The 16332-nt window shown below is 42.1% G+C and overlaps 1 protein-coding gene across 1 annotated transcript in view; it reads right to left on the bottom strand.

Moving 5' to 3' along the window:
- JMJD1C (jumonji domain containing 1C) overlaps positions 1-16332 on the bottom strand; it is a 447345-nt gene that overhangs the window by 266521 nt on the left and 164492 nt on the right. The window contains exon 2 of the mRNA XM_073596250.1: positions 8898-9062. Coding sequence (XP_073452351.1) covers positions 8898-9062 — 165 coding nt within the window. The remainder of the gene's footprint in view (positions 1-8897; positions 9063-16332) is intronic.

The following is a 16332-nucleotide window of genomic DNA, read 5'->3' as shown; positions in this document are numbered from 1 at the left end:
CATACTCAGTTGTGACATGACACTACTTGTATATCAAGACATCGCTTGTATATCAAGTCAAAATTTATTAAAAAAATTTAGCTGGTCTTGCAAAACGTTCTCAAACTAATTTACTCTCAAACCAAGGTTTTACTGTACTGTTTAATATACTATATAAAACTGTATTATCTGCACACTATGATACCCTGCAACGTATCAGGAGATTAGAGTTTCTCCAACCATGACTAAGCTGCCTGGAAGCAAGGGGACTGAGCTGCAACTGCATGTTGACAGCCACTGCCAGCTTTCTATAGGCTGATCTCACCACTGCAGTTATAGAAAACTTCTCTAAACAAACTGCACAAGAAAAACAAGCACATGGTAGTAGACAGCTAGGAAAAAGCAGAGACAATTCCAAGGCAAGTACATGCCCTGTGGCAACACCAAAGGGGAATGGCTGAGCTAAATTGCCAGGAGCATGGTTTGAAGGCCCACGAGAACCTTGGGTCTAATGCTTGTTTGCCGTCTCCAAGCTTTGTCTGAAAACGGCATCTCATGGTTATTGCACCAGCCTACAAGGACACAGACTGAGCATGTTATTAAACCAGAATCCACCGCTTTTATAACTTAACCAAATGCAGTAAAGCAGCATGAATAAAAGGCCCCTATTTTGTCATAGCACTAGATTAGAAGACATATTTAATCACCATTTCTTGGAAGAGATTCAGAAGATACCCTGCTGGAGAGACTCGACAATAGGGAAAGTGTGGTATAAAGAATGCTTATACGCCTCACACCTGCTGCGTGCATAGCACAGCCAATATCTCTGTATTCCAACTAGGGAGCTCAGTAATTGAACTGCCAACTGGCATGCTCCTAATGAACAAATGTACCACTGGGCTCAATAAGAAACTGCAATTAGTATTTTGTCCCTGTCGCTGCTTTCCTTTCCATCTTCACCTTCCTTGTCAAATCACACTGAATCTTATTTTTCCATTATCGGGAGTCATATGGGGGATGGAAATTTATAGCTTGTTGATAGTATATTATAATAGAGCTATTAACCCACCTCCCATCTGAGGGAATTTTTATATGCCGTACTTGCCGGAGAATACTGAATAGGTCTTTAATCAATGCAAGAGTCTGAAGAAGGGAGACACACTCAGCTGAGCCCCTAATAGGCTGCATGAAGTGGCAGCCGGCTTGCAAAACATATCCTTATATAAAATGGGGGAAATGTATATATAGAAACATTCTCTATGAAAAAAGTCACCATTCATTTACAAGTACCTTTAATACGTTGTATGTTCAGTAGTTACTTTTATTTAAAAACTTTTACTTGATTGAATGTGGCCTTTAATATCTGTCTATAGTTGTTCTTTATGTAGTCATTAAAAAAAATCAACCTAGATAGGAGGACTTCAGAGGAATGGGCAACACGATCAGCCAATCAGGATCTGGGACTCTGCACCATATGGTCAAACAAAGAGTTTATTGATAGCAGGGGACAGAAATGCATCAGTATGCTGAAGTTCCTTCACTATCCAAAGACAGGCTGGGTAGGTACTTAGCCGTTATGCTAAGGTTTCTTTACTATCCAATGACTTGCTGGGCAAATGTTTGGCTGCCATGCTGAGGCTCCGTCACTATCCAATGTCCGGCTAGGCAGGTTGCTTGACTGTTAGGCTGAGGCTCTTTCACTATCCAATGACTAGCTGGGTGGGTTACTTAACTGCATCGCTTTAATGGCAGTGGAAGATGACGGAGGAGTTCTGGTTAGGAAGTCTTGGCAGAAGTAAGCAAATGGATGGTTCACAAATATCAAGGCATTCTTGGAATGGACAAGGGGAGGACACTGTATTAAACGATACATTCAATGTATGAATTTTACAATACAGAGAAGTGATCCACATTAGCAGAGCTAACTTTTTTCCCCAACAGATGAGACCAAGAGCTCTATGCCGAGAGTTCCATTTTATGTGGTCTGGAAGTAGAAGATAATGTTGCCTACCAGTCAATCAAACCAGAGAACACACACAGGTGCTTCAGTGTTATAAACTAGCATAACTCAGCATTTTTTTAACATATAAACCATATTACTGCAGCCTGGATGTAGCATTTAAACTTTGTAACAGAATGATTAATGACCATGAAATAGCAAGCAGCTAATCTAAACTGTTGACAGCCCAGAGATGCAATGCATGGTATTCAACTTTTAGCTCCTTTGCAAAGACAATTACAGTTTCACAGAAAATAATCTTGAGCAAGTGTTATTTTATGGTCTGTGCTTTTATACTAAGTGCAGAGATTTGGGGTTTTTGAGAGTTTTTTTATATAAATTACAAACATCACAGTAAACCTGTGTGAAACACAAAAGGTATTAGGCCAAGTGCTTCAGCTAGCAGGTCATATGTTTTATTTTTGCAGTGATCTGCCCATACAGCGCTACCCATCACCTTCATGAATCGCCCTTGCAGATTGTGACTTCCTCAAAAATGACTTGCCTATCCGCAGGGAAGCTCCCACATGACAATGCCTGAGCCTGCTGAAAGGTTACCTATACCTCAAACTATACTGTGGGATTGGGACATGTGGCTTCCATAATCCCTATTACTAGAAAAGTAGATAGATTTTTTGAAAGGCAGCCTGGATGAACTGAACACAGAAGCATTGCTATGGTAAGCATAACCATATGGAGGCGTATGGAACCAGAGAAGACCTTGCATATGACGCTTCCATAATACACTCAAACCTTTCATATTTTAACCAGGCATCAAGTACAGGGCCTACTTTCACTGTATCTACATCAAAGGATTAAATCTGGACTCCAGGAAAACAGCTATACACAGATGAAATACATGCAAGAGAGTTGTTTTGCCTGCCAAAGGATTTGTACTTGTCCATTCATTCCTGAAATTTACACAACTCTTCCAAGGAGCAGTCATCCTGGGGACTTGACTTTCTCTACTGCATTTAAGTAATACAACTAGATCTTGTCCCTCTCCAAGCCTGTGATTGGACAGTGACAGAGAAAAAAAAGCACACCATTAACCACTTGCCTACTGGGCACTTTCACCCCCTTCCTGCCCAGGCCAATTTTCAGCACTGACACACTTTAAGGGCTCATTTACACTTGCTTCGGCTTCAACAAGGCTTCGGACAGGCTTTGTTAAAGCTCTCTGCTAGTCAAAGCTCCTGTCACTAAATAAAATGGTTAGCTTACAGACCTGTTTACACCTGCTTTTGCTTTGCTTTAGCTTCGCTTAAAAAAATATACTCCATGTAGCTTCAAAGCCTCCATAGAATTCTATGGAAAAGCTCGCTTGAAGCCCCACCAAAAGCCCTCCGAAGCACCAAGGAAAAGCAGGTGTAAACAGGACTCTAAGCTAACCATTTTATTTAGTAACAGGAGCTTTCACTGGCATTGAAAGAGCTTTAACAAAGGCTGTCCGAAGCCATGTTTTGTAGCAAGTGTAAACTAGCCCTCAATGACAACTACGCGGTCATGCAGCACTGTACCCAAACCCTGAGCAGAGAGCCATAACCGTTATTCCCTGCCTCTCTAGTGTGCCCCTCCAGAGCTCACTGGAGCGCTGTGTAGAATGGGTGGCTCAGGCTCTCGCAAATCGATGAAAGGCTGTGCTAGCTGCCCATCCAGCCACCTGGATGGATCTTGACTGTAAAGTTGGGATCTTTCCTGCGCCTGGACCGGCTGAGTGACGTCAGCGTACAGAGTGCTCAGAACCAACTGCACTCCTGTAACCTACAGGAGAAGTATTAATAACATCGCTTTGGACTTACTTCTCCTTTATTAAAGGATACGATCACCATTTTTGCTGATCTACGCTTCTGGGTGGATCCCGACCATGTGGTTGAGATCTTCCCAGAGCCTAGACTGGTTCTGTGACCTCAGCTGACAGCGGGCTTTAGCCCATTGTAAGCTGAAAAAGGGTCACAGGAGTGCAGAACTAACTGCACTCCTGTGATCCATAGGAGAAGTATAGCCAAAAAAGCTTTGGCTATACTTCTCCTTTAAGCTCATCATTCCGCCACTCTTTTCACTCATCAGCATGTTTCTTGTCTGCATGTGAGCACTGCACCACACTGAGTTGGGACTGCTCCCTCTTCCAGTTTGAGTCTGATGTACAGGGGACTGCAAGAGGCTAAAATCAATCAAATTTACTTTTGAAAAAAACGAAATTTTTACTGAACTCTTACATGCTAAACTGGTGCTTTCTTTAATCTGCCTGGGGTTCAGCTAAAATCAGAAGGCTTTTTACCTAAATGCATTCTATGCATTACGATAAAAGAACCTTCTGTGTGCAGCAGCTCCCGCAGCCCCTCCTAATACTTACCTGAGCCCCATCTCGATTCAGTCACGTGCATGAGAGCCCAGGCTCTCCGGGTACTCTCCCTCCCAATGGCTGTCAAAGTTAGTTAGCCAATGAGGAGAGGGAGGGGGCTAGGCCGAGCCTATGTCTGAATGGACCGACAGAGCAGGGGCTCGGGTGCAAGTCTGCTCGGGTGTCCTAATAGCCACCTGCTTGCTCTGGGGGGCACGCGGCAGGAGGGAGCAGGGAAGTATGATATGGTTGATGCTTAAAAATAAAAAAAAACATAGCGTTTACTATCTCTTTAAGCTTATCACTGAGCAGCAAGTGCTCTTTAATTACATGGAAGTGCAGCTTTGTCCATGAACAGTTGTTTTATACAAGGGCAACCCTGGACTCCAGTCCTAAAACGCAGCAAGCATTACAATCAAGATTTTATTGACTGTAGCCTGTTCATTCAGTGTCTCACTTATTTTGATAGATATGCCACGCTCAAGGACATGATTTATTTCAGGCCTTGGATGGTCAATGAAGTTTGTCCTTACTGCTATAGGAGATATTCCAGATCAGAATAAACTACACAAATATAGTAAACATGACATTTAATGGAGGCAGTATTGGTTGTGATCCTCAACTCTTCATCATGCATAGACAATGACCATACAGCTGTCACTATTAAAAATAAACATTCTTACACATGTGCTGCTATGAAGACATGTTCTGTATATATTATGTTTGTAATTTAAGTAGGAGATGGTTTGTCTGACTCGGGTATCTAAGAGGCTTGCTCTACATACAGCCGCGGTTCCATGACAAGCTTATATTGTGAACAGATGCCTTTCATACACTGGGTGACTTGATACAGTCAGCTGAACACGGATGCCCCTCCATGGGTCTTTGTCAAGCTACATGCCAGCTATTACACTTCTCTGCTGAACAGATAGAAATCTGAAATGTGTGTTGCCAGGGAAAGTCGTGATATGTCACTATTGAAGACAAGCCCAATGTAGACGGATTTTAACAAAACAGATATGTGCCTTTACTGAAATTTTAAATATTACTTCTAGTTAAAGGGAAAGTATATAATCTAATGTTTACCTTTTTTATATGACTTTCACAATTTTTACAAGCTTGCTCTCCCTTGTATTTGTTATGGTATTAACCTGAGGAATTTGAGGTTAGCCACTAGAGGCAGGGGAGATTAGCTACTACAATGACTATGCCTAGTGACTGGAAGTAAACCATTAAACAAATATGAAGGCTGCCACTGCTGATTTCTTAATGAAAATGTTAGTTGACTGGCTGTTAAGCTGACCAACTGGTGCCAATATATTCAAGTCTGAGACCCAGAACAACTATATTAGTAATGAATGTTGGTGAAAGTTCAAAACTCCTTTCTGTATAATTGTTTTAAGTAAATCTGGCCATACATCCACAGATTTTTGTTCAGCCTGGGGGCTGGACAAAAATAAATCTACCAGATCCCTTTATTCAAGCTAAACAGCAAAGATGGATGAGTCTCTTATTGCCGTTACTGTATTCTGACAGCCGGCTGTCAGAATACCTAAACATTGCCTGCATTTGACTGGATTTAGACACCGTGAGGCCAACAGTTTTCATGCAACTTCTTTGATATTTCATCCGAAGGATGTAGGGCAGAGTGATGCCAGCAGGGCCACCCAGAACTCTGAATTTATCTGGTTTAGCAGGAACCGGTCAAAGTTTGCTCTGTGTAAAGCTGGGTATACATGGTTAGTTTTGTTTTCAGCCAACAAATAGATTCTCCCCCATCCACACAAGCGAGGTGGGTGGAATAATCCCCCCTGCTGCTACACTGTATCCTGACAGTGGGACACTCCGCTGTCAGAAGACACAGATCAGCAACTGCAGCCCATTGGGTGCAGCTGGCAACTGAAGACGGTTTTCCAGAGTGACTGTTCGACAGAAGTCGATCTAATGATAGACTTGTGTAGAACAGAAAGGGCCACATAAAAAACTAAATTCCCTGCTGAACTGGCTGAATGTTGATCCATCTGTACCCATCTTCTGAAGGACAGTAAGATAACCAGATAACTAGGTTTCCAGAAAGAGTCAGAAAATCAGGTTTTCTTTAACAGCTGTTGAGATAAGATATCAGCCACAGAATGCATTGTTTTAAGCATGCCATAGATGGATAAAATCTCAGTGACCAGCTGAGATTGGATCCTTCTATGGGCAAGCTAGTTGTACTGTAGTCGATCCATCAAACAACTTCAGTACAAGCAGCCTGTTGGATTTTTTGCATGCGATCACTGCCAGCAACTATAGCAGCAAGCAGTGATCATTGCGTTCTGTGAGCAGAACACAATAGCGCAGCAGGAGAGATTTTCCCATCAACACTGAATGTTGCACTGAAACACTGAATCGAGCAATTTTGGATAATCTATGGCCTGCTTTATAGACGTGCACTGTGAGAAGAAGCAATAAAGCACAGAAAAGCAACCTGCTTATTAGGTTAAATAAAATATCAGTTGTTAATTTCCATGCAGAATTGAATTATTTCACTCCCTGGTTATTTCCCGTCTTGACAACTACAACTCCCTTCTAACTGGCCTACCCCCACTTCAGTCTATCATGAGTGCTGCTGTTAGAATCTACCTTACTAACCAATCTGTGGTTGCCATCCCTCTATGACAATCTCTCCACTGGCTTCCAATAGGCCCAATGAATAAAATGTAAAATAATAACATACAAAGCCATCCACAACACTACCCCCCGCTACATTAACAACCTCATCACACTAGCTTCCTCGTCAACCCCTCTCCTGCTCACTCCAGGACTTTTTGAGAGCTTCTCCCATCCTCTAGAGCTGCCCACCATGGGTCCGATTATCTTCTTACCTGTCTGTCTTTAGGCGATCCCTGAAAATTCATCTATGCAGAAAACTCTACCTTGCCTCTGCCTAAAAACTGCACTTCAACCATCTCCATCAGCCCATTCCCAAGGGTATTATCGTTTGTACCACCCCCCCCCCTCCCTTTTTGATTGTAAGCTCTTGTACTGTCTTCCCTTATGTTCTGCATAAACTGTTGGCACTATATAAATCCTGTATTATAATTCAATAAATATTGTATGTAATGAAGAATAATCTTCAAGCAAACCACTGTTCAAGAACGTTATCTGAAAGCCCCTAAATATTCAGTGTATGGACATCACTATGGCTTTGGGTTTAAGGGCAACCATGCTTTTCCTGAACTGGATCTTTCCCCCAAGCCAGTCCTCTGCAATCATAGCATGGAAACCCACAAAACACTACAGGCCAAAAAAAAAATGTCTCAGTAGTAGTATCACCCCCTCACTGCCATACAAACTTACCTGAGTCCTATCTCGATGTACCACTGTGCCTGTCTGCAGCGGCACAGGTCTGTGTTCCTTTCCACACAGGTGACAGGCAGCTGCGATAGCCATTAGCTCCAGCTGCTGTTAATCAAGGAGGGAGTGGGGGATGGTGCCAAGCCACATTGAGTGTCTATGGACGCCCACAGCCCGGCTCAGGAGTGAGCCTGCAGGTGTGCCCCCACAGCAAGCGGCTTGCTATGGGGGGCATACACAGAAGAGGAGGAGGGTGGATATTTCCTATGGCATCAGAGAGAGCAAAAAATCGCTGACAGAGGTTCTTACAATTCTCCTACAATAAAACTAAAAAGAAAAAAAGTTTAAAGTTAGAGTTCCACTTTCAGGACACATCCAAATGAGCAAGAATCTGCCCAATAGAAGTCTTTAATGTACAAAACTCTAGGTCTGCCTAATCTAAAGAAAGCCAATCACTGCTTCCTGTTGGATTCCAGGTGCATTTAAATGAGCCTTTCTATTGCCACTAACTCATGTAATGCAAACATAAAAATAAATGCCAGAAGCATAAAATACATACTGATAAAATGTTGACAAGAGGCACAGGGTTTTTCCCAGGAAAATCAGACCACATGGTTGAAGCCATATAGGTGATCAGAGCCTAACATTGACAATGTTAACTAAACACCATCTCATACTGTCTGCTGCTTTCAAAATGTCTTTTATACAAAACATAACATCTGGCCCACCCACACTGAGATTCTTCTATAAGACCTGTAAATCAACAATTCCTATAATCCGCTTTACTCATGCTAAAACCATAACACACATGTGAAGCCATTAAATGGATATCAAATTAAAGTACAATTCCAGTCAAAATTTTTTAAGCTTGGAAAGGTCAGGAAAGACACCTGATCTACCTAAAGTTTTTTTAGAACGGTGTGTCTGTGTTGGAGAGTTTTCCCTCCTTCCTGTCATGGTGACAATTGGCATAAAGATGTAAGGGAAAATCACCTTAATGGAGACACAGACAACTTGCTAGAGGTTCTAACCCTTCCACACTTTGCAAATTTGAAAGACAATGATAAAATCCTTATACTTCCTAAGCAACAGGAACAGGGTGTAGTATTGAATAACTACCAAATTTCTTTACTAGTTGTGTTTCCATGGTTTAGCAAGTAATACATGACAAACAAATCTACATAAGTATCTTTGTTACTAGGCATACAAGAAATACCCATAAAGATTTTAACTTACCAAGGCAGGCCACTGGACTTGCTTGACCTTTGATCCCTGAGCCTGGCTGGGGTCTTTCCTCTTCGCCCAGACCAGCTGGAACTCCACAAAAAAGGCGGTAAAATCTTCATATACTTTCACCCATTCTCGTTTATCCCACTCTAGGTCATCAAATTCCACATAGACCTAAAAAGGAATGAGAGCCTATGTTAAACATATAAAGGAATATTTTACATGCACAAGACCCAGTATGAGGATACAGTTTCACTACAGTCACATAACATGGGAGAAGTTTAGTGGAGCGAGACCCTTTGACATCAACTCGCTGAGGCACAAGAGCTCAGAAGAATAGGAAGCTGCCTCTGGTGTCATTTACATGGACATTTGCTTAGGAGGAGGGTCCCAATTTCAGCGTGTTGTGATATACCCAATCTAGCATACAAGAATATCTTTTTAGCCATAAACATGTAAAGATACTTAGGGGCATATATAACAAGCTAGTGCAAAGTGCAGTGCCAAACGTGGTTAAAGTGCAATGCCAACCAAGTACAGGCGGTCCCCGGTTTACAAACAAGATAGGATCTGTAGGTTTGTTCTTAAGGCGAGTCTGTTTGTAAGTCGAAACAGGTACATTTTTTAAGTGTAGCTGTGGCCAAAAAAAAATTTTTTAAGCTTTTTGACATTGACATTCATTGAAACTCTACTCTAGCCCCCTCCAAATTTGAAGGGCAATATCTAAACTGCGACTGTGCCTTCATATTTAATATTTCAGAGACATACTATGCATCAAAATCTAGGTCTGGGTCTTTTGATTCTCACAATATAAAGATCTTCGCTGTAGGCTTTATAGTTTTTAAAATACGACCATTTGAACTACTGCACAGTTATTACAGCTATCATGATCCTGTGTATTGTGTTTTGAGCAGTGGTTGTGAAGCATAAACAGGGCATGAGCGTTGCCAGGAAACAGTGAATGTAAACACTGATTATCATCAAACTGATAGCACACCTTCACCTCCATTCTACGTCAAGATGCTGAGACCCCCCAAATGCATGTGGTCATACCTTCATCTGCTAGGCTTGATAATGCTTGTAGACTTCTGGTGGAGGCAAGAACACTTCACACAATTTCCCCAGAAATTGTAGCTTTGCTAGTTCTCAATGAAATACCACGGCACAGTTGAGCGCTGTGGTAGTTCATTGATTTTTCTTGTCAGTGTAAAACTGCTTACACAGACAGTCTGCAGGAGACCTTCATGTCACCAGTGATGCTGATCGCTGGTGCAATGCTTTCCAGGCTCCAAAAAAAAAAAAAAAAAAAAAAAGTAAAAGTAAATACACATTTTTCTACCTGCAAAAAAAAAATGTGCATTTATTTTATTTTATTTTTCTAAAGGTAAACTTATCCTTTAAAACCCTACAGAATGAGCTGTTATCCAAATAACTGCCTCTTTTGTTTCTTCCTTGGTTCAGTCTCAATTTCCTACATATGAATAATCAAGGATGCGGTCAAACATGATACAGCTCAGGCTGTGTTTAGCCATTACACAAAAGGTACTAAGATTGTCAAACTTTCAAATGCAATTCTATAGTGTCCATATCAGTAAAGTTAAATGACTTTATATGTAATCGACTGCGAGTACAAGGAAAGTTGATGTCATTTGAGTAAATTGAAGAATTCAGTCTTCTCATAGTGACCATTATTTATCCATGATAATTTACAACTCTTTAAGATAATTAACTCTTTCCTAGGGTACTTACAGACATGACAGTTGTCCAAACTGGCTGAGATAAAGCACCCACACTTTTAGCCAGCACCATTTATCTACTCCTCCCTCTTCTCTCTATTGGCATGGACATGAACACTGAGCCAAAAAGCACATTCCTCTTCATGGACCTGCCACCCAGTCCTAGTTTCTGAAAATAAAAATAGCGGCGTTTTACCGCCGACACTATAGGTGGCTCGGTGTGAAAGGGGTCTAATTTTCATCAACTAGACTGATAACTTGGCTCTTTAAACAATGGTCCACCATTAGGCTGGCCATACATTATACAATTTTCTTATACAATTTTCCTTTAGATGTACCAAAGCCATAGAATATATGGGGTCAAACCTAAACACTTTCAATTTGTATGCAATCAAGCTGGTCCTTGCACTACATTAGTGGAAGGTAAATCTAAAAGGAAATTGAACACAAGGATTGTATAATGTATGGCCAGCTTTAGCTTTGTGGGAACAAAGAAACAGAAGATTTCCCTTCAGATCTCATTATACTATAACAGACCTTCCGCAAATCTCAGTGTATGGGAAATTCTGCAACAACTGTGGTCAATCATGTTGCTTTCAAAGCCATACTGTGTTCATTTCAATTAGTCCTCTTGCACAAAAGAACATTCTCTTGTTTAGTACTACAAATAAGCAGAAATGAATTGTGAAATCACACAACATTTATACCAACCTCAACAGATTGCCAAAAAGGGATGTTGAGCATTAGCAATGGGTTCCCTTCAGTATCATTTGTCTAGCAAGGAGACTGAACGCATTAGCAAGAGTCTGAAGCAGGCCAAATGTCCCTCTAGGCACACAGACTGGAAATAGCTCCTCTAAATATAAGGGAAAGCCTTGGCAAACCTCAGCTGTGAAACGAATCAGCATGGCTTCAATTCAAGAAAAAAAAAACTGTTCTTTATGAACAAAGAGATATAGGGGCTTCCATTATAACACCTTAACACAATGGGTTTTGTCTCTTCGTAAATAGAAAGGAAAAAAAAAAAATAGCTTAATATTGAGAGATCCTGTAAGTAGCTCTGGCATAGACACTAAGCAGAATCATGATCAGCACTTTAAAAAATAAATAAATGGGAAAAATTCCTGCAAATTTTACACAGGAAAATTATTGACTTTTATAGTGTTCACTCGAAATGGAGCTTTTGGTTATTTGTCTCACTCTGTTGGAGAGCCTGGATTGGTGACAGAACCAATGTGGATACATTAACATGATAAACAAAGAGCTATAGAGGGAAATATTTTATTTATTTTTGCTTGAATCATTGACACAGCTAGTCCAGGTAACTAAAAGTTCTTGGGAGATCTGGATCCTCAGGGACAGTGTACACAAGCGCATGTTGAGTAGTGAATGGGGATGTACTAACACTGCTGGAATCTGAATGTGAAGTTAGAAGAATATTCTTTCTAGCATACCTTATAAACCTGCATTAATTGACCTTGCAACAGCTTTGTATTTTTTAATGAAAAAAAAAAAAAAAAAACGAACAAACTATTATGTGCACATACATTTCTTAGTGTTTTTGTATTTATTTAGGTTTTCTTGTTTTGTGGTTTTTTTTTTTTTATTTTATTCTGAACATTTATCAAACGCAAATAAGAGTGTGAATCTGTCTTTAATAGAAGTAGCTGACTGTAGATTGTACAAGGACCACATAAATGCCATAGGGTGTACAGCAAACAGATATGGGGGGAAAAAAAAGACACACAAACACTGCCACCCCCACCAGGGTAAAGTCATCCTCCTCCATCCACTTTCACTGGGAGCACAGAGACTGCATTCCCCTGACAATCACCTGTCACTGTCAGCTGGGATGACATCGGTTCCACCACTGTGTGGGAAACAAACACAGCTTGGGTAGTGTTCTATCACACAACATTCTGTCAGCAACTGTCAGATGCTTAACTCCTTCCTACAGGTCATATTATTGGTTTAGAAAATCATACATGCAAAGTAGCTTGAAAGCATTGTATAAGTTATTTTCCCAGTCCTTAATCAGAGCCAAATAATGATGTCCAAATTACAATTCCTGCAGCTCTGGTACAGAGGAAATGAAAACTACTTACCCTGGGAAAACATCGGCCATTTTTTTTTTTCTTAAAGGAAGAAAGTCAGGGCAGTCTGATCCATTCTCTGGAACAAAATGTTACTATATTAGCATTTAGTGGGTATATTTTAGGTTGCAGGGAAACCCCAAAATCCCTCCTTAAAGAACTGAACTCAAAAGGTCAATTTGCTAAGGGGGGCATTTTGAGCAAGAATACAGCCATGGCCAAAAGTTTTGAGAACGATACAAATTTTAATTTTCACAAAGTCTGCTGCCTCAGTTTTTATGATGGCGATTTGCATATACTCCAGAAAGTTATAAAGACTTATCAGATGAATTGCAATTATTTGCAAAGTACCTCTTTGCCATGAAAATAAACTTAATCTCAAAAAAATCCATTCACTGCATTTGTGAAGAAGGCTTCAGGGCGCCCAGCAAATGCCAGGACTGTCTCCTACAGTTGATTCAGCTGCGGAATTGGAGCACCACCAGTGCAGAGCTTGCTCAGGATTGGCAGCAGGCAGGTGTGAGTTTATCTGTACGTACAGTGGGGGGAAGACTGTTGGAGGATGGCCTGGTGTCAAGAAGAGCAGCTAAGCTGCTACTTCTCTCCAGGAAAAACATTAGGGACAGACTGATATTCTGCAAAAGGTACAGGGACTGGACTGCTGAGGACTGGGGTAACGTCATTTTCTCTGTTTTCTCTGATGAATCCCGATTGTTTGGGGAATTCGAAAAAGCCTTGTCCAGAGAAGAAAAGGGGAGCAACTTCTCCCAACCATCCATGGACAGTTTGTTGATGAACAATGCCTTTTCCAGCCTGATGGAGCACCTTGCCATAAGGCAAAAGCGATAAGTGGTTTGGGGAACAAAACATCAAAAGTTTGGGTCCATGGCCAGGAAACTACCCAGATCTTAATCCCATTGAGAACTTGTGGTCAATCATGAAGAGGCGGGTGAACCAAAAAAAAACGCCACAAATTCTGACAAATTTAAAATATTGATTATGCAAGAATGGGCTGCCATCAGTCAGGATATGCAAATTGCAGGGGTCTTGAAAAAGAAGGGTCAACACTGCAAATATTGACTCTTTGCATAAACTTAATGTAATTGTCAATAAAAGCCTTTTTTGCTTATGAAATGCTTGTAATTATACTTCAGTATACCATAGTAACAAATGACAAAAAGATCTAAACACACCGAAACAGCAGACTTGGTGAAAATAATATTTGTGTCATTATCAAAACTTTTGGCCACAGCTGTAGTAATTTTCTACCTGCTTCTTTTTGGACAGCGTCCAGAGCTTAGCTCCTTCAAAATCCATTATGGTTTTTGTGGGGACAGGCATGGTCAGCATGTATTTGTACAGTTCTATAAAAGGCCCCTTCCACACGAGGCAGATCTGCTCAGCAGAGTCCGCCAGCTCAGCGGGAGATCGCTCCGTTGCTCTCCGCTGAGCCGGCGTGGATTGTCAGAGCCCTGCTGATTTCTATGGGGGGAATGGACAAAAACGGACAGCATGTTCGTTTTCATCAGATCTCATCTGAGCCAATAGACGGATGGCTGAACGTATAGCCGTATGTCTTTTTTTAGCAGAACGGATGGCAGGCGGGTGTCAGCAGACACATCCCTGCTGACATCCGCCTACCCATAGGAGTCAATGGGTGGCCCGCTCAGATCCGCCTGAAAATCGGACAGGCGGATCCGAGAGGGCTTATCGTGTAAAAGGGGCCTAAGAGGCCACAACAGAACCCAACTCCATTGCTCCAGGACCGCTGCAAATAATTCTGAACCTACAGGTTTAGTTGATGAAGAGAATTTCTGCCAAGATTAAACAAACAATGCAGGGGATGTCACTCTACTATAGAGATAAGTAAGAAACTGTGGTGGTAGGTGTTAGTGCAGGCTAATTTAAACAAAAGCGGGAGGATGGGTTCAACGGTTTTATGTAAAAGTACAGTTACCCTTTAAAATCTCAGCATTTGCTTTGTCTGTGATATTTTCCAAGTTATACTTTTAGATGCCCTATAGTTCTCTTCCTGTGATACAGCCAATGACAACTTGACAGCCTTTAAACGAGACCCGGACGGAAGATTTAGCCATCCTGGCATTTAGGCTATGTCTAAGGGCTCATGCACACTGCAGCTGAAAAAAAGCTGTTTTTACAGGCAGTTGAGCTTTTATTTTAGCTTGAAGAAGCTTGTCCCTATTAGGCATCTTTTTGGCTCGAAAGCTTCTATAAAAGAGTTTGGTGGGGGGGATTCGAAGTGTAAGGGCTCATGCACACTGCAGCTCAAAGAAGCAGCACCTACAGGCTTTAGAGCAGTGGTTCTTAACCCTTCTAGTGCCGTGACCCCTTGATAAAATTTCCAAGTGGTTGGAACCCCTAACAGTAAAATTATTTTCGTAGCAAGTGTTGTCAGCACCCAAGGCAAGACAAGACAAGACAAGACAAGTAATTTGCGCCCCTAACCCATGGACATTTAGCGCTCCCTATGTCCCTTCCACTTGTACAGTATTAAAACCCCTTATGGTACATTTTAGGATGTACCACGCTCTCCCTTATTCTTTGTTCCTCCCCCTCTTTTCCTCTCCCTTCCATGTATTCTCTATTTTTATTCCTTCTCTTACTCCTTGGTGGGGGAATGGGATGAGTGGCAGTGCTGGCGGGGAGTTGGGATTAGTGGCAGTGCTGATGGGGGGGTGGGATCAGTGGCAGTGCTGATGGGGGGTTGGATCAGCCAACTTAGGTGCTCTTGATCAAGGTCATCTGCTGATCTGAGAACTATAGTGGGGACTTTTAATGGCAACTCTAATCATAGGTAGCGTTACTCACTGTCTCCAGCTCTGTGGTGTCTCGCAGCAGTGACACCTATGCTGAAATCAGGAGATAGGGTCTCCTCCAGCCCCTCCCACTTCACATTCCTCACCAGTCAGCTGACCTCTAGTCTCTGCCTCCCACTCATGCCGTGAACTGAATGGGAGGCTGCGAAAAGGCTCAGTGGGCAGCCGCGGGCTCCAGGAACAGCCCAGCTAGGCAGCACCAGGCTCCAGGGACAGCCCTGTAGGGCGGCCAAGAAAAGGCTGGGAGAGTGGAGTGGGCTTCAGGAACAGCCCAGGATTCCGTGACCCATGGAAAATGGTCTGATGAGACCAAGATAAACTTATTTCAGATGGTGTCAAGCGTGTGTGGTGGCAACCAGGTGAGGAGTACAAAGACAAGTGTGTCTTGCCTACAGTCAAGCATGGTGGTGGGAGTGTCATGGTCTGGGGCTGCACGAGTGCTGCCGGCACTGGGGAGCTACAGTTCATTGAGGGAACCATGAATGCCAACATGTACTGTGACATACTGAAGCAGAGCACGATCCCCTCCCGTTGGAGACTGGGCCGCAGGGCAATATTTCAACATGATAATGACCCCAAACACACCTCCAAGACGACCACTGCCTTGCTAAAGAAGCTGTGAGTAAAAGGTGATGGACTGGCCAAGCATGTCTCCAGACCTAAAACCTATTGAGCATCAAGGTCTCCAACATCCACCAACTCCGTGATGTCATCATGGAGGAGTGGAAGAGGACTCCAGTGGCAACCTGTGAAGCTTTGGTGAACTCCATGCCCAGGA

The sequence above is a fragment of the Aquarana catesbeiana genome, linkage group LG08, assembly GCF_042186555.1.
Source record: "Aquarana catesbeiana isolate 2022-GZ linkage group LG08, ASM4218655v1, whole genome shotgun sequence".
NCBI classification, from domain to species: Eukaryota; Metazoa; Chordata; class Amphibia; order Anura; family Ranidae; genus Aquarana; species Aquarana catesbeiana.
This window is presented reverse-complemented; position numbering and strand designations above follow the sequence as displayed.